Below are 22,690 nucleotides of genomic sequence, written 5' to 3'. Positions count from 1 at the left end.
TCTTACATTTTGGAGAAGTATCTTAAAGCCGCCTCCCTGGTTGGAGATGTCTCCCTATGAACATTTGGTTGTAATGTGGAATTTTTGGGTTGGGGGGGGGGGCTAGTGAAGTGTTGATCCCTGTTGCAACCTTCCTTTACTGAAATTCCAGTTTCCTTTCTACAAAGCTTACTCAAGTATAAGACTGTAGCTTGGCATCAGTGACAATTTAACTATAGCTCTGATATTTCAGATTGCCTTTTTTAATGTGCTGTGCTAGATGCTGTACCATTCTTAATCTATTTTTATTGCTGTTTTTATTTCTTACATTGTATTATACTGTACAGTGGTACCTTGGTTTGCATATGTCTTGGTTTGCATACGTTTTGAATTACAAGCACGTCAAGCCCGGAGGTTTGTTTCCCGGTTTGCAACCTTTTTTTGGATTACAACCCTTTTTTATTATTATTATGAACAATTTTTTTTGGAGGCCCCATTGGTGAAAGTACATCTTGGGTTACAACCTGTTTTGGTTTACAAACAGACCTTCGGAACGGATTATGGTTGTAAACCAAGGTACCACTGTATTGCAGTTTGAATCGTAGAATTCAGATTATAATACAGTAAACTGCATTTAGAGTTACAATAAAAGAAGCAACAAAAGTACAATTAAACACATGATATCTAATGGGGCTATAGCATGGACCACCTGAATGTGGCTTATGGACCAGAGTTAGGGAGTTAAGAGTTGCTGCACTAAGGAATACTTCCCTTCTGGTTCAAGATAATTTTTTCATGCCCTGGATTTGGAGTAGATGGCAAGGGTGGTATCATAGCAATCCCCAGCAGCTTGCTCATGACTCTGATGTGTTGGAAGGGGAGAGTACAGAGCTTTTTCAAAAGTGAAGTTCAGTCAGTTCCCCCTCCCAGTTCTCCATTAACATTTCCTGCCTTGGCCAGTGGCTTCCTATAACTTGAGGCGGGGTAGCTTCCCATTCCAGGAGAGGCAAGGGGCGCCTGGAGAATTTTCTCATCAAGTGTCTCCAGACTGGCTAGCAGGAAGACAAAGGGTTGCATTCCTTAGCAGTGAGGGTCTGAGGGCAAAATTTCCCACAAAGCTTGCTCTACAGGAGCAGAGGAGGGAAAAGATTAGCTGAGGAATCTCTCCGCTTCTGAGCCAAGGAAGAATCTCCCACTGACAAATACAAATTGAGCAGGGTTCAAGAACGATAAAAATAAGCTGGTTAACGGGAGCCAAGAGAAAGGAAACTCCAGGAGTGGCGTGTGTGTCTCTTCCCCTTAGGGCTTCAGTTCTCTGTCTGGAGAAAATATATTTAGGAAGAGGAGGGCCTTCATCTGTATATGCATTTGCTGCCTGGTGCCCTAATTGGATACCCTGCTTTCTCCCTTTTAAATAAGGCTTGTCTAAAAAGTTCTAGGGACGCGGGTAGCGCTCTTGTCTAAACCACTGAGCCTAGGGCTTGCTCGGCAGTTCGAATCCCCGTGACAGGGTGAGCTCCTGTTGCTCGGTCCCAGCTCCTGCCAACCTACCGTAGCAGTTCAAAAGCACGTCAAAGTGCAAGTAGATAAATAGGTGCCACTACGGCAGGAAGGTAAACGGCGTTTCCGTGCGCTGCTCTGGTTTCGCCAGAAACGGCTTAGTCATGCTGGCCACAACCCAGAAAAACTGCCTGCGGACAAACGTCGGCTCCCTCGGCCAGTAAAGCGAGATGAGTGCCGCAACCCCAGAGTCCTTCACGACTGGGTTTAACTCTCAGGGGTCCTTTACCTTTACCTTTTTAAAAAGTTCTAGTGAGGGCCTTTTCTGCAGTGGCCCAATACAAATTTAGTCTGATGATAATGGAGCATGGTCAGCTGTCAGTATGTTGACTGTCAGCTGGGAAGGAAAAATAGGGCAAGAAGTGGGGAGTTGAGTACCTAACAGTTACAGTATCCTCACATGGCTGTCTAGGTTTTTAAGCATCTGTTAGAAGGTGAGGATACACTGCATAAGAAGAGCCCCACAGACTTGGTCCAAAAGGTCCATCTAGTTCAGCATCCTGTTCTTACAGTGATCACCATCTAGGCTATGGGAAGCCTGCAAGCAGGGCCTGAGTGCAACAGCACACTCTCCTCCTGCGATTTTCAGAAACTGGTTTTTTTGTTTGCTGCTGACAGAGGAAGTAGAATATCATGGCTTGCCTTGTCTCTTTATCACTACAATAATCAAATGCCATCCTCATTTTTGTTTAGTGTGTATATGAACTAAAGCTTCTAGCATCATGGCACTAGTACTTTGGATAACTGTTCCTATGGAAATTAAACAGGCAATTACAATGTTTTGTTGTCAAGTGTTTTGTAGAGAATTACTTTGATTCAGGGTTGGTCATTTGTTTTGTGTTTTATACGGTAATTTTTAATGATTTTAAAATGATTTTAATCAGCCGCCCAGGGTGGTTGCAGCAACCCAGTCAGATAGACGTGGTACAAATAATAAATTAACAAATTATTATTGTTATTGTTATTATTTTACACCACAATACTGTATATATTTTTTTAGTTGTTCATAAATACTTTTATCAAACACATCTATAAATGAACATGTTGAAAAGCACAGGTTGCAATATGAAACGAAGTGGACTCCACTATCTCACTCTCCATTAGGAGGTCATCTTATCCCATAACTACAAAGCTTACTCGAGTATTTTTGGTGAGGGGTTTTATCAAAAGTTTATCAAAAGTTGTTGCCAGTGTTTTTCCTACTTAGGGCAGATCCATTGAAAGTAATGGATATGCCTAACTTACCCCCCCCCCCTTTTATTGGGTCCACTCTTGAATTGGCTACAACCCCATGTACAGAGTGTTGACTGGATCACCTCTGTATGTTGGTTGACACTCAAAGGTAAAATATTTACTAGGAGTTCTAAAACATCTATTGTTCTGTTGCAGGACTCAGTTGTCTTAGGGTGAGGGTTGCTATACTTGACTAGATTGTTTTCAGTTGATGTCATGATAAACCTGCAATCCTACGTTTACCAGCAGAAGCAAGCCCCATTGCAGTCTCTGAGACTTGCTTCTAAGTGAGTGCACAGAATTGTGCAGCCTTAAGTTAATGAAAATTTCCCAGTGGCTTTGAAAACATTATTAAGGAGCAGTACTGAATATATAACCCAAAAGCTGGGCTTGTGTGGGGCAATTATGATGAAAGCTTATTTTGAGAGTGAACAAAAGGAATTGCAGCTGGCCCATTTAAACTCCTACAGTTTGCGACAGGGAGCATATTTCCAAGAGTGTCAAAATAGTGGGTGTGTCAAAAATGGTTTAAGCAAGCTGACCCTACCAGTATCGTTTGCAATCTTGCATTGATCAAATACCTCTGGGTGTGATGAGGTTGTGACTTCAGAAGCCCTGAGCTATTCATGACCAGAATAGATTTGCCCTGCTTGATGTGGGAGAAGATGGGGGAGGGGCAGGAACAGCTGAAAGGGCAATAAATAAAATGCAGTGGAAAGTGATCCATACTGCATATCTGAAGTGCCTGCTTGCAGCCTTGCATGCTTGTAAAACAAAATTCCCATAAATACTAATTGTACCCACAACTTTGTACAATAAAGTAGTGCTGCTCGTGTGTTCAAATCTATCAATCAAACCAAAGTGCCTGTAGCCTGAGGTGGGTTGCAGAACCCCTCGTCCTTTGTGCACTGGGTGTGCTAAGAAAAAACCCCTTCCGTCCCTATGGTATGATTTTGTACTCTAGTCAAGTACAGTGTTGCACATGGAGTTCTTAAAAGCCAAAATTGCAGCCATATATTAAGCCCTGTGAAGGATGCGTCTCTTGCTCACATGCCCAATCTACATTCCATGGAACAAGGCCAGGGCTAGTGCTGTCTTGCGTAGTATCATATGACATTTAAGCACTGTTCTTTATTCATGCCATGCTACATGGATGGATGTTTACAAGAACTTCTTTTATGTGAAACAGAATACTGAAAACGTCTGTGAAACGTAAGGCTATATAACCTTTAAAAAACTTATTTAAAATGTAATTTAAATGGAAGTCATTGTGTGTGGCCTCTGTGTGAAACAGAAGGTTTTTAGAGAAGTAAGAGCTTCAAATAACCCAGGGGTGGGGGACGTGTGGTCCTGTAGATGGTGTAGGACTCCACCTCCCATTAACTCCAGCCAGCATGTTCAGGGATAATGGGAGTTAAGAGTACAGTAACGTCCAAAAGGCCACAAGTTCCTCATCCCTGCAATAATCAATGAGCATTATTTAGGTGACTGGGCTGTGTAAACGACCCATTTTGTATCACATGCAAATGGACTCCTTTGTGGAAATGAATGAATGTGCTCTGAAAACACCCTATGAGGACCATCCACAATATATTTTGGGACAACAACTCCCATTATCTTTAGCCATTGGCCATGCTGGCTGGGGCTGGCTGATGGGAGTTAGAGTCCAACAGCCAGAGGGCTGCTCAGGGGGAACAGTTGCTACTGCTCAGTCTGGGAGACCTCATTCTCTTCTGTGTGTTACATCTCTCACAGCTGTTATGTCACTAACAAGCCTCTGTTCAGAAATGCCCCTGTGAGCCAGCTGGCTTCTTGAGATACTTCAGGCAATCAATAGATAATTATTTTCCCCCTTTTTTTACCAGAATGATCTCTCTCTTTCATATACCGTACTTGTTTCCCTAACTATAACCACTGTAGCTGTGGCTCTTTCTCATTCCATGTAGAAAGTGTTATCTGTGCTAGGAGAACCTTCAGCCTGAAAGGAAAATTGGCTCTTGTGTACCATCAGCTCTTTATTTTGTGTCTGATCTCATTACAACTTTTCAAGGCAATAAAAAGTCTTTTATAATAATCAAAGTTAAGTTTCTGATATTAAACAGTATTTTAACAGCACTATTATTAACAAATCAGCCAGGCCATATATTGTCTAGAAATGCTTTGCTTCTTCCTCTACCATTTCAAATGAATCACTTCATTAATTTAAAGCAGTCAAAGGAGCAGCGGGGCAGCAGACTAAATTTGATGCAGTCACTCTCTAAAGCAGGAGTGGGGGAGCCTTTGGACCTCCAAATGTTGTAGGACTCCTCCCAGCCAGCAAGGCCAATGGTGAAGACACGATTCGCCACCTCTGTTGCAACACTTCCTAGACAGTTCTAAATTAGACTTCTAGTTTCATAGACTCTCCTATGATTCAAAGCTGTAAGTCCCTGGTCTATTGTGAGAATGAGACCTCAGGACAATCCCATGTGCAAGACCACAACTAATTAATTTGCATACCCATTCAGCATAAAAAAAAACACTGAAGTGAACAATACTGTAGCTTGGCATCAGTGACAGTTTAACTACAGCTCTGATATTAAAGCAAGGTAAAATCTCAACATTTGCATCAGGCTCTGGGTGTGTGTGTGGTAGAAAGCAGGCTTTAATAAATTAACAGGCAGATTTCATGAAGGCTCGTGTGATTGGATATTCTGCTGCTGTATCAGTCTACCCCATAATTGCACAGGGGATTAACAATTAAGAGCTTAGCATTCAAATCTATCTCTCTGGCCTCCTGTCCACTAATGCATATGAAGACCAGTAAGAATGGGCAGCAAGTTTGTAATGCCAAATGAAGAAGAGCTCTTTCACACATTCTAATCTCATTCCAGTGTTGGCCACTTTTAAGCACTCTCACATTTTTTTGCAGCCTGCCAGATGAACATCAGCTTTGCATTTTGTTCCTTGAGTGAGCCCAAGTCAATCTGCTTAGAGTTTACTGTTGAAGTGATCAAGTTTTGTCTTGGCTGAAAATCCCCCATCAAAAGCGGCATTAAGAACTTCATCCAGGCAGCTTGTCATCACAAAATTCAGGTCCTGCCGTACGTTGGCGGCAATCTCCTCAAGATCCTTTTCATTTCTTTGAGGAATGATAATTCGCTTTAGTCCAGCTCGGTGTGCTGCTAGAACTTTGTCCTTAATTCCTCCAACCTGTTTAAATAAACAGAATGAAATGGGGAGAGCGGAGAGAGTTTAAGGAGGATGCTACTGGCAGAATTAAGGCATTGTGTTATTACTATGCGATGTACAAATAATTTTCTCAACTAGTTAATGTTTTCACACACCACTGCATCATATCGGGTACTCCAGTGTTTTCTTGCCAACTCCCCTCTTGTCTCCATGTCCATTTGTTCCCTCCAATCCTTCCTTAAAGAATCCAAATTATGTGAATGCTTGTTGAAGAGATAAAATGTATTAAACATATACATAATTTGGGTTTGTCACGTGCAGATTTAAAGGGGGACACAAAAACACATGTAACCCTGGACTATGTGCTATGTGTTATTTAATCAAATTTATATCCCACCTTTTTCCATCATTAAAGACTGCATGAGTTTCCTAGATGGTGTCTCACCTAGGAACTGAACAGAGCTGAAGCTATTTTGCTGCAGAAGGCTTGCTTTGTGATGTGTGTGAGACTTCAGGTCATTCCCTGGGATCATTAACCAACAGGACTGCCTTTAACCTGAATCATTTGTTTGCTGATCTACACAGAACAAAGCAATTGTAACTGCTATGCAGATTCTGGTTTTTGTTTCTTGTGTGCATTGGGGATGAGAGCAGTTAGCCACCCCATTTGGCCCCAGCCTGTGCAATGAGAACACTTAAGACTGTAAATACTGGATTTGCACAAGACCTGAAACCAACCTCAAGGGAGGGAAAGGAGCAGAAAAGCCCCATCATCAGTTTTAGCCCAATGACCAATCCTGAAAAGGTCTCGAATGGAATAAGGGTTGAAACTGGCATAGGACTAATTCCTGAGATTAGTCAGTTTCTAGTCCAGTGCAAACTTGCTCTTTGCAGGCTGAATGGTGCCTTGCAATGTCACATGGAAGAGGGAGTGTTTTCTTGCTTGCTGTTGGTGACGTCAACCAACACTATGCACATTCCAGAAAGCACTTCAGATCACAATGGCCGGGGCTAGTTGAGGCATGAGTCAGTTTTGTACAGTGGAACCTCGGTTTATGAACACCTCGGTTTACGAATTTTCGGTTTACGAACGCCACGGACCCATCTGGAACGGATTAATTCACTTTCCATTACTTTCAATGGGAAAGTTCGCTTCAGCTTATGAACGCTTCAGTTTATGAACAGACTTCTGGAACCAATTACACCCATGCTTCGGGTTAAGTACGCTTCAGGTTGAGTACTCCGTGACCCATCTGGAACGGATTAATCCACTTTCCATTACTTTCAATGGGAAAGTTCGCTTCAGTTTATGAACGCTTCAGTTTAAGTACTCCACGGACCGTCTGGAACAGATTAATCCACTTTCCATTACTTTCAATGGGAAAGTTCGCTTCAGTTTATGAACAGACTTCTGGAACCAATTGTGTTCATAAACCTAGGTACCACTGTATTTATTTTTTGTAGCAAACTATGATAGAAGATTTTGGGCAATTATAATGAAATTCACAAGTAGTGCCTCTTTAAAAGGAAGATGATTATTAAAATTTCTATACCGGCCTTCCATCTCAGGATCACAGAGTGGTTTACAGTTACATAGATTGTTGCATGTCTTTAGGTGCCAGGCAAAATTAAACAAAGGTGCCAGGCGTGCCTCCCTGGGGAGAGCATTCCACAAGCAGGGAGCCACCACAGAAAAGGCCCACTCTCATATTCCTACCCCCTCGTGGAGGAAACACATGAAGAGGGGCTGAAGGTCGGTTCATACGAGGAAAGGCAGTCCTTGAGGTATTGTGGTCCTGAGCCATCTAAGACTTAATAATAATAATAATAATAATAATAATAATAATAATATAATTTATTATTTATACCCCGCCCATCTGGCCGGGTTCCCCCAGCCACTCTGGGCGGCTTCCAAAAAAACAGAAATTCTAAAATACAGAAATCCATCAAACATTAAAAGCTTCCCTAAACAGGGCTGCCTTGAGATGCCTTAATAGGTCAAAACCTATTAGGTAAAACCTTAGTAGGTCAAAACCAGCACTATGAATTGGACCTGGATACTAACCGTCAGCCAGTGGTCGGGCCAGGATTGGCATCATATGCTCAAACCATATTGCCCAGTGAGCAACACTCCCAGTTCTTGGAAGCGGTGTTTAACCAGACACCTAGGGGAGGCATGTCCAACTCCCAAGGGACTGCAATCTACTCCCAGTTTAAAAAATCTGGCAGTGATATGCCCATTGACATTAGAGGGAGGAGGAGCCACAGTTGTTAGGCTTTTGTTGGGGAAGATTGACAAAAGTTGTTGAGCTTTTGGGTGGGAAATGCCATACATCGCTCACCAAAAAAGAAGAAGAAAACAAAACAAATGCACGCACAGATTAAGACAATGATCGTATCCACAATCAACAGAAACAAATGCCAAACGCACAAACACTTTACGCGATGGAGGAACAGAGAGAGGGTGTTGGGGGTCGGAAAAATTCATTCCCTCGTTATTTTAATCCCGAGATCGATAAGGGTCCCGCGATCGACCACGATCTACCAGGAGCACCCAGGGATCTACCTGTCGATTGCGGTCAACCGGTTGAACATGTCTGATCTAGGGGTATTCCTAGCTGTCATCAAGAAGAGAAGTGGGAAGGAAGTAAAACTGGCTGAATCTGGTAAAAGAATTCCTTCTTCAACAGCTCCCCAGAGAACAAAGTATTGATGCGGCCACAGTTTTCAATTAGGCAACATCTGACAGTATTAGCCCCACCCGCTAGAATAAATTACCATTATCTTCTTTGTTGTCTTGCAAATGTTGCCTGTGGCAGATCGCTAATGTAGAGCAGATTTGAAAAAAAAGTATGTGCTAAGTGTTTGTTTTGTAGAACTGTGCTAACTTTACCAGACATCCTTCAGTAGCATGACTAGATTAAAGAATTAGAACTAGTATTGGAATGTGCAGTGTGTTGTTTTTTTTGTTTTGCAGAGGGGTGGGGCAGGGGATGAGATAAGAGAGATAGAAAGCCTCAACAATATCGTTATCTGCAAAGAATACTTACTGGAAGAACAAGGCCTCTTAGTGTAATTTCTCCAGTCATGGCTACATCTGAACGCACGAGCCGCCCACTGAACAAGGAGGCAAGGCAGGTTACTATGGTAACACCAGCAGATGGTCCATCTTTTGTGACAGCTCCAGCTGGGAAGTGCAGATGGATGTCTGTGTTGTCAAGGAGATCAAAACTTCCAGAAGCTTTAAGAAAGAATTGGGGAGGGGAGATGTTCAGTGTGGAAAATTCAAACCTGTGGTGCTTCTGGTCTTTTATTCTTTGGGGGAAAGCAAACAAACAAATAAACAAACCACATCACTGGAGGACTTGCATTCCAGATGCTTGTTCCACTTGGCAGCAGAGCCTTTGAAAGGAGATCTGTGCTGGGTGGTGGTGGTGGAGGAGGAGGAGGAGGGGGAGACGAGACAGAACGATTAAGGAAGAAAACACCTGTGTCAATATACTCTGCTACACTTTGAATCTGGAAACACTTTCCCAGATAAACCAGTTTAACAGCAGTACAAACACTCTTCCGTGGTACTAAAATAAATTGATAGGATTAAAAATGGTGCCCCTACTTAATTGGGCAGCAGATTATATTTTTTAAAGTTACTTTTAATTTTTTTAAAGTGTTTATAAGAACTGTAGCTGAATAAGGGCCATCTCAGCAGCAGCATTGTCTTCTGCACATGTGAGGAGGAATGCTTCTTAGCAGGCAATAAAAGCACTAGTTTCTTTCAGAATTGCTGGTTTTGATCAGGCAAAAATGTATGCTGTTCGAAGTAGTCAGTCAATAGTAAATTCACTTGGATAAATCTTCAAGTGAATGATAAAATTTGTTAGGACTATTACCTGCGGTGGCTTGCACAAGGTGGGGCACCCAATTTTTGCCAATCGTGCCTACCTGCCTAGGCCCCCCTCCCCTCAAACTCCTTGTCGCTGAGGTTGGGGGACACTGAAATAGTATGAGATATGGCACAGAGGGCTGCACTAGGCAGGGGCCCAGTGGTGAAAATCGGCTCCCCAGGTGGATATGCTTTCTGCTAAGCCTAAGGCAAAGTCACCATTGCATAAACACACTGAGCATCGCTAGGAAGTGTCCTGAGTTTTCAAAGCATACTTTGAAAACACACACTACCTTTGGGATCTGTAAAGTGGATCTGGACTGTAACTCATGAGTAGAGTACGTGGTTTCGCATGCATTCAACCCCTGGCATCTCCAAGCAGGACGGACTGTCCCTTGCCTGAATCCCTGGAGAGATGCTGCTAGTCAGAGTAGGCAGTACTGAGCAAGGTGGACCAAAAGGCAGCTTTCAATGTTTTCATGTGCCTAGCATTACCCCCATATTACAGATGAGGGGCTGAGGCTTAGAGCACATCTTAAAAACGCAGCTAGGGGGAAAACAGCATTCTTAGCCTTTTGTAAAAGCAACCTTAAGAAACCAAGGTGCAGAACATTCATACGAAGGCAAGTCGCTCAAAGCCAATACTCTGCTGTTTTTAATAGCTGCACTGTTCTTAAATATGGAATTTCCAGCTGAGGCCATTTACAAATTCTTTGTTTAGTTGGAAACATTTATATCCGCTTTTCAGTTTATGTATGTCCTGAGTATGGGAGTTAAAAAAAAATAGAATTCCCAGACTAATATAACCAGACAGCAGTGTCAAAATATACAGTACTAATTCAATTCCAAGCACTCCTAAAGATCAAACCCTTGCCCAAAAGAGAAATTTAAGAAGAAAAGCTTCTGTTTTACATTGGGTTGCTATAAGGTTCTTTGGGTTAACCAAAGTGGTGGCATAAAGAGATTTAATATAAGATGGAGACATGTCAGCGCTGTTCTTAGCTAACCTACTGTGTTGCTAGCTTGCTAATCATACACCTGATTTTAACTGGTAAAGGGGTGGTAAAGTTGGGACAGACTGTTCTGTTTGTTCTCTGCCCGTTCTTCTTACGGGTAAAAAGTAGGCTAGTAAAAAAACTGAGCAGGCTAGTATTGTTTGGCGGCTAATTTACATGGGCTGTGCTGAGGACCAAACTGGACCTTCTCCATGCAAAGCACTTGCTCCCCCACTATGCAACAGTCTCCTATTGCAACTTGCCCCAAGCTAAAAATGCCTTCCGCCAAAAATGTATGGTGGCTGCCAGAGGCTTGATGGCCTCCACTTCTATAGTCCGAGGCGGGCAGCAAAAGCCAGACATGTTCAAAACCTATTCTATGTATGCATGAAGCATGCACCAGATCTTTCCATTTATGCCTTCTCACATACCATTTGTCAGTAGGTATTTCTTTGCATTGCTGCGCAGCCAGCTGATGGCAAGATGTGCCGACTCCTTCATGACATCGCCCAGCTGCCCAGTCAGAGTCAGCTGGCCTTCCCCATCCATGCGGCTGGCTTCTACAAACATGATCTCCCCTCCTAAAGGAGTCCAAGCCAAACCTATTGCTACGCCGGGTTGATTCAGCCGCTCGGACACCTGAAAGAAAGAAGCACAGTATTTCTATGGAAAAGGACAGCTCGGTGCCAAAAATAAGGCACCCGCTTGAAATAGGTCTTCTGATTTCAGTACTGCAGAAAGGCCAAGATGGGTTTCTCTGAATGACCCTAATACAGGCATCCCCAAACTTCAGCCCTCCAGATGTTTTCGACTACAATTCCCATCATCCCTGACCACTGGTCCTGTTAGCTAGGGGTCATGGGAGTTGTAGGCCAAAACATCTGGAGGGCCGCAGTTTGGGGATGCCTGCCCTAATAAGTGGTTTTATATAGATGTTAAATAGCATAAGCATGGGTGTAGCTGCCCCCCCCAATCAAAAATACATAGCAAACTGAGGTTCTGCTCCCCCTAACAAAAGGTCACCCTTCTGACAAAAATCCTGGCTACACCCATGAGCATAAGGGATAAAATTGAGCCATGAGGAACTCTGCATTGATGGAGCCATAGAGCTGAATAGCATATTGAACTGAGCCCAGAAACAGAGGGAACCAGCAGAGACTGTATGCCCATGCTATTAGAGCATCCTTGATCATTATCAGAAATGGTCCTAGTTCACAGGCATTCTGCTTCTAGGAACATTCCTAAGAGGATTACAGGAGGGAATCTCAGAAATGACTTCTGCTTATTGACTTCTGTTTATTAAAAAGGTAAAGTAAAGGTACCCTTGCCCATTAGGTCCAGTTGCGGATGACTCTGGGGTTGCGGCGCTCATCTTGCTCTATAGGTCAAGGGAGCCGGCATTTGTCCGCAGACAGCTTCCGGGTCATGTGGCCAGCATGTCCAAGCCGCTTCTGGCAAACCAGAGCAGCACATGGAAACACCCTTTACCTTCCCGCCGGAGCGGTACCTATTTATCTACTTGCACTTTTACGTGCTTTCAAACTGCTAGGTGGGCAGGAGCTGCGACCGAACATTGGGAGCTCACCCTGTCGTGGCGATTCGAACTGCCGACACCTATTTTTTCTTCCCTGCATCAGGCCAAGGAAGCTAAAGACTGAAACACCACTGACAACGGCTTTCTGAAAGAGTGGAGCTGCAAACATATACTCTGAGGAAAGTTTCCTAAGGCTAGGGTGCATGTGGGTTGGGGCTTAAAATGGGTGCTTCATAGAGCAGAGAATAGAGTGCTGTTGTTTTTTTGTAACTGCAAAAATGAATTAAAGTTTTTTTGAAGTTGGCAGATGGAACTTTTCATTTATGCAGCAACCCAGAGATCTACCCTGTCTTTCTCCAAGTAAGGAAAGGTCAGCTCTTATACCTTCAACTTTAACTGCTATAAAGGAAGATGCTTTTTAAACAGTGCTCTATCAAACCTTCACACAGGCCATGATCTAGCCAAAGCTAAGTGCCTTTCCTTCTCCCTGATTTAATGGGATTCAGTGGGATTCAGAAGTGTTCCAACTCTGGTAGGTAGTGTCTGCACCCACAGAACATCAACTGGCCCAGGCAGTTGTTATACAGCTGCCAGACTGTTGACTGAGGCTGGTTGAATAGAACACATCTCACTTACAGAGCACCACTGCCTAATAGTTTGTCTCCAAGTACAATCTGAAGTGCTAGCTTCAAACCATTTAAGACCCATATGGTTTAGGATGTAGATATACGAAGGGCAACCTACTCCCAAATATTGAAGCAATATTTAGTGGCTCCCCGCTACACACTTCTGAGACAAAGGGCCTTTTCAGTGGTGGTACCTCAACTGTGGACTTCTCTGTGAAATTCTCTCCCCTATTGCCAAGTCTTGTGTCCTTTTAGCACCAAGTGAAGACTTTCTTATCCACCCAGACAATTCTATCTTAAAACTTTAATGTTAATGCGGTGGACAAACACCCCGCCCAGATTTTTAACCCGTTTTCTGTTTTGCCACAGATATAAGAAGTTCTGCTTCCAAATGGTGGGATGAGCTGCCATTGAATGCTCAGTCCATTATTGTAAACCTAAGGCAGCATATTTCAAGCAAAGTGCTAGGTGAGTCGGCTTTAGCCCCCTAAGTCAGGGATAAAGCCTGTGGCTTTCCAGCTGTTGTTGGGACTCCCATCAGCCCTAACCAGCATGGCTGATGGTTAGGAAGAATGGGACTTGGGGGCTCCAGCAACATCTGGAGGACCACAGGTTTCCAACTCCTGCCCTAGCCTACAGCTTCCAGGTTGTCAACAGTCCTATACACCTGCTGTTTCCAGTGGCCATTAAGCAGCCCAGGATGCATGAACAGTATTGTAAAGAAAACATTACAGTTGGGACCAGGGCAGCAGCAGCCCTATGGAGCAGCAGAGACAGATGTGAGAAGAGGCAGGCCATAGGGTGTTCCTAGGCACACAAAGGGGTTTCGCATTTCAGGAAACCATCATGAGTTAATCATCCTCAGCCAGCACTGAGCCATCTCTCTTGAGAGAGGCAAAAGGGTGCTTTAGATATACACACTCAGACTCTGCCAGGATCAGATTTCGAAATTCCAGCGAGTGACATGTATCCGTCTGGGGTGTGCCATATTCTGATTCCACCAAAAGAGGTTTTGACTCTAAAAGCGAACAGTGACTTTGGAACAGCTGATTGAATTGATTCTTTCCAAAGCACCCTCGCTTATGAGATTATAGGCCTAACTTCTCTCTAATATATACATTCATTTGAAAAGGGCCTTCCCCTTCCGGAAGGGCCAGTCAATTCAATTACGGGAGGTTTTCAATTTCTCTCCGCTGGGCCTCCTCGAGCTGAGCGCTGACATGTGACTGGCCTTTGCAGGGTCTTGATTTCCAGCTAGTTATTGATGGCAGAGCGAAGGTTAGAGGTGAGGCTTTCTGAGCCGGGCGGGGGTGGGGGTGGCGTGGAGGGAGGGAGAGAGGCCCCACTGCAGACTGCAGCAAAGAAAAACAAATGGAACCAATCTGGAATGTTTTTCAGAGAGACGGAAGTTCAGCGCTCCTCGCTGCAGAGAGAAGGGCAACAGCAGCTTAAGAAGAAAGAAACCCCTTCAAGCATGCCAAAGCCTCACTTTTCTTATGAGAATGCCATCCAGTAATCTTGGCTCTTGGATGCGGCCAGATCCTGGTGACAGAATCGCAAGGAAAAACACCCCAATGGTTCAAAGTTGCACATACAGCTACTGGAGGTTTTACATTCCATCCCTAGGTCCTAGTTTTTTCTCTGGCTTTATAAGACCTACAGTTCAGTGGGAGCTACCTGCTACTGCATGTAATAAGAGGGGTTTCACCCTTGCGCCTGAGCAGAGCTCAGAGGCTTCGGATGCAGTCTGGATGTAGCCAAGTAGCTTCTGGAAGAGCTTAGATTTCGTGCCACTAGCATAATGTGGAGAACAGCAGGCCAGGGGCCCAAATTCAGACCCCAGCCCAGCCTTTCTATCTGGCCCATGGGACTCTCCCCAGAAGTCCCTTTCCAATCTGGCTGTTCTGAAGGTGGGGAAGCAAACAAACCACCACCAACAACTAATTTACACAGGCTACAAAATAAAAAAGAGCAAAGATAGAAAATAGTCAATAATTACCTCCAGTTCGTACATTGGTGGCCCAAGAATGTCTTTCAAGGCATCTAAGTCAATTAGAATGGGCATTTCAGGTGGTAGAGCCAGATCGGCAGTGTCGCTGAGAGAATCAGCTTTCGCATCTTCTGCAACATGCTCTCTACACTCTTAAGGTTAGAAAAAAGGTCACTTCACAGATATGATCATAAGAAACATTTGCTGGCAACCTCTAGAGCAGGCATAGGCAAACTCGGCCCTCCAGATGTTTTGGACTACAATTCCCATCAGCCCTGACCACTGGTACTGTTAGCTAGGGATCATGGGAGTTGTAGGCCAAAACATCTGGAGGGCCACAGTTTGGGGGTGCCTGGTCATGACCAATGGAGCAGAAGTCTGACCACATCTTGAGAGCCACAGGTCCTCCACCACTGCAGCACAGCACACACCCCTTGTCTTCAGCAAGGGGTACTGGCAGCAGGAGGCAAGCTTTGCACAGGGATCCTTAGAATGACAGAAAGTATGTTAAAACTGTGTCCCTCATCAGTGCAATGGTGGAAGACACGGGAAGGAAAAGTGTGCAACAAAAGACACCAACGCATAAATAATACTATAGGAATACTCTCCAGCATTTTGCTGGACACTTAAGAAAGAAGCTAGTTAACTTGGAAAACACATACATGCCTACTCAACCACTTAGATCGGAGGAATTAGCACTGTTACAGGTGTTCCATAATAGCCCTTCCACATTTGTAAGAAATCAATCTTTTAGTGTGGCAGCACCTACACTCTGGAACTCCTGGTCTATTGACGTCACACAAGCTTTTTCACTGTACTCTTTTTGGTGCCTGCTAAAATCATTTTTGTTAGGCAAGCCTACACAGACATGTAGAATGTTGACATAAGTCTTAATCTGTTTTTAGTTTATTGCTGGTTTTATCTTTTGAATGTTTAAAAGTCGTTTCTACTGATATTTTCATTATTTTATTCTCTTTGTAAACTGCTTTGACGGTGTGTGTTTTTTTTTATAATCAAGCAGTGTATAAATTTTATGAAATAAAAATAAACAAGAAACTAAAAGCATACAGGAAACTATTCATATTTTAACTGGGACTTAGTCCAGTTTTATTTCAGGCTGCTCACTCTGCAGACAGCAGGAGACAATATGGGGGACTTGTAAATGATCCTCTCCTGAATTTGTGAAGGGCATCTGTCCAATTGAGAAAACCATGCTTCTTTCTTTCTTTTTTTGCTTTATACTCAGATAACCCAATTAGGAAGGCCTGTTTCATAATACGTCGCAGTGACAAACAACAGTGTCCCGTCTTTCAGCAGAAATTTATTCTACTCTGACCCCATCCCCTACTGCCCCAAATCTGATGCAACACAAAATTTGCAACTTCGCATACCAAGTTGTGCAAAAACAGCTAGCGTTGTGGTTTCTGCTTCAAATAATAATAAGCTCTCTTAGCTCATTCTGACTACAAATAGAAGCATCAAATAATCAGATTGGCGTTTGTTACATAAACATACAAACCTCACAAGAGGCTACAGAACCAAGCAGGCTGAAGAATCTGTTTGTTTTTTTAAAAAAATAATTGCCTATAAAACAGGTTGGCTTCTTTTAAATTATAAAGATAACAACTAGATCAAAAAGTATGATGTTAAGATTTCACAAGAGTCCAGTGAGGGCAGGAGGAGACTATCCTAAATTGTCCACTGAAGTAAATTTGGTCCTGAATGGATCTGTCCACGAGGAAGGCTTGGATGGGACATCTTTCAGAGGGATGGGGAGCCTGTGGCCCCTTCCTTCCACATGTTGCTGGACATGAACTCCCATCACCTCTGACCATTGGCCATGCTGGGTGGACCTGATGGGAGCTGGAGTCCCAAGACAACTGGAGGGTCTCAGGTCCCCCATCCTAAACTGTGTGGGGCTTTTGGTCTGAAGGGAGCCTAGAGAATTCTCAGACGATTTGGGCTCAGAGAGTCCTGTCTGTGAGGGTCCCAGTTAGCTGTGGGGACCTGCACTTGGATATGGTACTTGCGCAGCCCGTGTTGCTAGGAAAGAGGGGCAAATACTGTGACCCAGCTTTTTGCAGGAAGCCCCACTGAGCTCTGTGGGACTGACTGCCAAACATGCAAGCACAGGCTTGGGGAGCAAACTGAAGACAGGGTGTATGTATAGCTTGGGGGGGTCGACTGGGTTCCCTCCTTCCAGTCCCAGTTAGCATTCCAGGAGTTGCATTCCACGAACATCTGGAAGGCACCAGGTTTGGGACACAAGCTCTACTCTTACCCAGCTCCTTGCCATTTTAGTGGGCCCTGCACCAGATAATTTTCTGGTGCCAGTAGACTTCGACTTTTGCAACAAGGCAGAGGGAGGATTCTTTTGCCCTCCAGATACTGCCAGACTCCCATCATCTCTGATTGCTGCCCATGCTGGCAGGGTTGATGGGTCTTCTGAGTTCAACAACATCTGGAGGGCCAAAGGTTCCCTTCGCCTGCTTTATAAGCAGTGGGGGGGGGGGGAGAGAGAGAAAAGAGAAGGTGCCAGAGACTGGGGCCCCCGTCCAAGTGCTACATTTTTGCTGACATTCCTTTAAGTGCGTTAACCACAGTGCAGCTTTATTCAAAGCTCACAGCTGCCTGCAGCCGTATCACCTTGGGATTTGCTCTCATCAGATTTTCCTTAATGTTTCTGCAGCAAGATTGGCTGAAGTTGAACCCTGTGCTCTTTTGAAGGGGAAGGGGGGGGAAACCCTAAGGCAAATAAGAGAAGACTGGCTACTTTTTGTTAAAAGCCCAGGTGTTTTAAAGCCACATGCTTGCTATGCAAACAAATGAATTAAATTTTAAAAAATTGAGATCCCGGGATTTTATACCCTTCTCATAAAATTCCACATTTCAGCCGAAACAGACCCAACACTGACCGCACTTTAAAATCCTAAGTACAGTATGAGGCAGTGTGGGTTATTAAGAATGGTGCCTAACTCGCAAGAGGATTTTTGCCTGGAATTCATGCTTTTCAGATTTTCCTTTCAAATTAGTCGGGTCAAAAACACGATTGTAGCAAATAATTCAGATCTATATAGTAACTACTTTGTTATATTTCTCTGGCACACCAAACAGGGAATCTCAATGCGTCGACTTTTTGTTTTAGTCATGTAATGCTAGTTTGTGATATGAGGGATCTGGCATTGGGCTGGCTTGGAAATCCTAACTCCCTCATTCATCTGGGGGCAGGGGTGGGGCCTCCAAATATTGCTGGACTACAGCCCCCTCCCCCATCACCCCTAACCACTGGCCATGGTGGCTGGAGCTGACGGGAGTTGCAAGACTACAGATTAGCTACCCCACCCCTGCTTTACACCATCTGATTTTAGGGTAGCTGAACCCACTTCATCCTTGGATTTATCTGGGTAAAATTAAAGTAATGATGATAAATTTCACACCTTACATTCCGATAATGTAGCTTAAATAGTAAAAAAGGATATTTTCAAAAGAAAAGAAAGAGAACATTAGAATCATAGAATTATAGGTTGGAAGGGAACCCCCATGCAATGCAGGAATTCTGCCTACAGCTGTCCCTGGGTGATGCTCTGAATTCTGCGCTACATAAAGTGTGCCATTTGTCCAGTCTCCTGACCTCTCTCTCATTTCCTTTTAGGAGAAGGACAGGCACTGTATGAGAACTCAGGTACCCTCTGTTTGGGCTTGAATACTGCATGATGATATTTTGAGAGCCTCCTACAGAAACCGCAAGCTTAGGCCCCTGAAGGCTTCCTACCAGCTACATAGTACAGACTGTTGGGTGGGCGGGCTTGATAAATCTCCTGGCTTTTGGCTGCGAGGTCAATGAGGACTGAAGAAACTGAAATGTTGCCAAGGACCCAACAAGTCACAATACATGGCGGGTGGCTTGCATTGGGCTAGGTGTTTTGAAGCTGGGCGGGCCTGAGCAACATTTTCCAAGGCGGCTTGATTCATTACAGCTCCTTGCAATTGCAGGGCTTACGTGTTGCAAAGCATTTGCCCTCCTCTCTCTCTCTCTCTTTTACAAAACAACCCACCTCCTTCTGGGGCTAAAGCAGTGCCATTCTACTGCCAGCACAGCCAAACATCAAGCCCTTTCCCAGTTTGTCAGGCTCTCTTTTATTTTGCATTGTTTTGCCTGCTGTCAATTTCAGGCCACACAAAGACAACTGTTCACAGATTAGGATTTCTGGGTTCTCTCCAAACAGCCAAAAAGGAAAAAAAAGAAAGAAAGAAAAAAGAAAACCCTTTACAAACTGGGGTTTTACACCATTTGGAAGCACTCAGCTTGCTATGACTTTCCTAGCTGGCAGCGATTCCCAACTCTAATTTTAACACTGCAAATAACTCCTTCACTGGATTAGCTGGAATGCTGAAGACAGCCTCCCTTTTGTTCTGCGTTTAATAGTAAACAAGTCACTGTATCATGTGAAGGGAAGAGCTTCCAAACTGCTCTGCTAAGAACACAGGAAGCTCCCTGCCTCATAATGCTTCCGACCATTAATCCATGTTGCTCAGTGCTGTTGTCTACAATGTCTAGGAGTGGCTCTCTGGAGTTTCAGGCAAGGAGTCTCTCCAAGCCCTACCTGGAGATGCTGGGGACTGAACCTAGGGCACCTTCTGCAAACAAATAAGATACTCTACCACTGAGCTTTGGCCCTCTCCCTAGTAAAACTAGATAACTAAAATGCTATCCTTCCTCCAGTCACTAAGACTTCAGGGCTCTTAAACTGATTACCAGCACTACACGCGAGCTTTTTTTCTTTATGAAATATCTTAGTTTCTTTATCTTCCCTGGGGCTCCACAATTTAAACTAATTAACTGGATAGATTACTTATATTAAAAAACAACCCACTATAACAAAAATCAGTACATGGGTTACGGTACATAAAACCAAAAAAGTACAAATTCTGTAAAAATCTCCAGAAAGCAGTTAGAAACAGAACAAAACTCTATCACCGATAAAACCAATCAATTACTCCATTTACAATATTTTTAAGTTGACTAAATAATCCCCAACCAAGCAACATACTTAAAAGGCAATGGTTTTAAAAATGGTTAAAGTGCTTTAATATGCATGCTTCATCACAGAAGAGTCACTCTCTCATTCTCACCTAGGAGAAGATGCCTTTTTCTAACATGACATCCATTTGTGACTTACACATCAGAGCAAGCATGCTTCCCCACCTTCAAAACCTTTTTTGGGTTATATGTAGATTTAATTCATTAATTGATCAACACATACCTTTTATTGACTAGGATTTCTTTAGACAAGATGCAGCCCTTGCCTTGCATTATTGGAAAGCATGTGGGGATTCTATGAAATCGGAGATGACTACGAAGATTAAATATACTTGAGGTTTTCCTGCCTCTCTCTTGGGAATGCTGACCACACACACACACACACACACACACACACACACACACACACACACACACAGGGATCCTCCAATGACAACCTTCTGCAACTTAGTACTAGCCAAATTGTTTGAACTACAACTTCTATCAGCCTCAGCAAACAAGGGGGAAAATGGCATTTTTAGCAGGGATGACGGAGCCAAAAAAGCCACACAAACAACTTTTGATTCGAGCAAGGATGCACTAAAAAGGTTTGACAATAAGAGTTCTGCATAGGTAGTATAGTTGTAGTTGTATCAGTTGAGACTATTTGTGCATCTACTTAGCCTCCAGTATCACCTCTATTCTGACTGTTAGAAGAAGAGTTTGGATTTGATATCCCACTTTATCACTACCCAAAGGAGTCTCAAAGCACCTTTCCCTTCCTCCCCCACAACAAACACTCTGTGAGGTGAGTGAGGCTGAGAGACTTCAAAGAAGTGTGACTCACCCAAGCTGCATTACGAGTCTACCACTCTTAACCACTACACCACACTGGCTCTCTTTTTTTAAGGGATCTCAGGTGGGAGGCCTGTTCCATTACTTGCTGCCAGAAATTTTAAACTACAGATTGAACTTGGGACTTTTTGCATGCAAAGCATGTGCTCTGCCATTGAGCCATGATCCCTTCCAGAGTCCAGGCTGCGAGGGGAGAAATGTGATGGCGAATGCCGCTTACCAGAGCTAGGTCTGTATGTGCAGTTCTGGACTACAAGGCCCAGCTATCAGATTTCAAGTGTGCTCAAGCAGGCACTTTGGTACCTAGGGAAAACCAAGCATCGCCATGAGCTGTGACTTAATGCTCTCCGAGGCTCCAATGCACACAGATAACTCCTAAACTAAACACTAAAGAGAACAGTGTGTGTAGCAGACTCCTGATACAGGAGCTCCAGCGTACAGGACAAAATTTTGAAAATCAGCATCGCTCTCTTGAAGCAGCCCAGAATAGCAACATGGGCTGCCAAATACCAAAAGGTTTTTTACTGTATGCCTTACATAGGTCATCCTGCTGCCATGGATATAATGCCTGCATTCAAAACACACACACACACACAGAGAGAGAGAGAGAGAGAGAGAGAGAGAGAGAAAGAGAGAGAGAGAGAAAGAGTGCATATCCATGAGCTTGTTCCCACATGGGGAATTTTCTATTTTTTCCCTACCAGCTCCCACTGCGAACTGTTTTTGTTTTTTTAAACACCCCTTGATTCTAAACAGAGGTTTGCCATGTGGTGGTGACAGATGGAAGTCCAAATGGTTTGGGACCTTCTGGAATTAGTTGCATTGTTCTTTGACTCCTGGTTGAGGTATTCATAGGATTGAAGAGCTGGAAGGGACCCGAAGGGTCATTTAGTCTCTGCAATGTAGGAATCACAGCTAAAGAACTCTGACAGGTGGCCATTCAACCTTGATTTAAAAACCTCCAGTGAAGGAGAGTCCAGCACCTTCCAAGGGAGTCCGCTCCACAGCTCTTACTGCCAGAAAGTTCTTTCAAAAGTTTAGTCAAAATCTCCTTCCTTGAAATTTGAAAACACTGTTTCGGGTCCTACCCTCTGTAGCGGCAGAAAACAAGCTTGCTCCATCCTGCATGTGACAGCCCTTCAGATATTTGAGGGTGACTATCATTGCCAAAATACTTCTTGTTTTACATATCTTGTCTCCAGGCAGCTCCTGGATGTCAGCTACACCTTTTCTTAAATTACAATAGTGCAGGGTGTCAGCATCTGAGTGCACATGCCATGTAAGATATCAGTGGTACATTATCTTTTTAAAAGGTGTATTAACTGTTCAATTTTATTTCTGATGATTAATAACAAAACAGTAAACAGGGGGCTGCTTTTTTTGCGGGGGGAGAGTATGAAAAGATTGTACACAGACATCTGGGTCTCCCCTGTTCTCAGATCTGAAAAAAAAAGAAATTGGCATAAAGCCCTCAGCTGGCAATCACTGTATCAACAACTCAGCTGCCAATGAAGTCCCCTTCACAAGCAGTTAAAGAAACCTGGAAATGAGGTAAAAGTTCAAGGGCGTAAGGCGCTTCTACACTGCACAGATGCCTCGAAAAGCATGCCTTTAAACTGCCATGTGGTAGGCAGAATGGTGACGAGTTCTCCATAATGTCTTTTTGCTATCAGCCAGACAAGAAGCGAGTGCTAGATGGTCCTATTTAAGTCTGCCAACCAACACAGAAGCATCTGACTCATCAGCAAGACTGCAGTCCCTGATTATGTTTGTTGTGTAGGCGGTTTATGACAGGTATGCCCAACTGTAGTACTAATGGCCTCCTCCTTGATAACAGCACGTGG

The 22,690-nt window shown here is 43.8% G+C and overlaps 1 protein-coding gene across 1 annotated transcript in view; it reads right to left on the bottom strand.

Moving 5' to 3' along the window:
* Positions 1-4,769: 4,769 nt before the first annotated feature.
* LONP2 (lon peptidase 2, peroxisomal) overlaps positions 4,770-22,690 on the bottom strand; it is a 49,139-nt gene continuing 31,218 nt past the window's right edge. Inside the window, exons 12-15 of the mRNA XM_035117610.3 lie at positions 14,981-15,123; positions 11,253-11,460; positions 8,994-9,184; positions 4,770-5,964 (exon numbers count right to left, since the gene is read on the bottom strand). Of these exons, the coding sequence (XP_034973501.1) occupies positions 5,743-5,964; positions 8,994-9,184; positions 11,253-11,460; positions 14,981-15,123 (764 nt within the window). The 3' untranslated portion in view covers positions 4,770-5,742. The remainder of the gene's footprint in view (positions 5,965-8,993; positions 9,185-11,252; positions 11,461-14,980; positions 15,124-22,690) is intronic.

The sequence above is a fragment of the Zootoca vivipara genome, chromosome 6, assembly GCF_965207765.1.
Source record: "Zootoca vivipara chromosome 6, rZooViv2.hap1.1, whole genome shotgun sequence".
NCBI lineage: Eukaryota > Metazoa > Chordata > Lepidosauria > Squamata > Lacertidae > Zootoca > Zootoca vivipara.
Note: the sequence above shows the minus strand (reverse complement) of the source record. Positions and strands in the feature narration are given on the sequence as shown.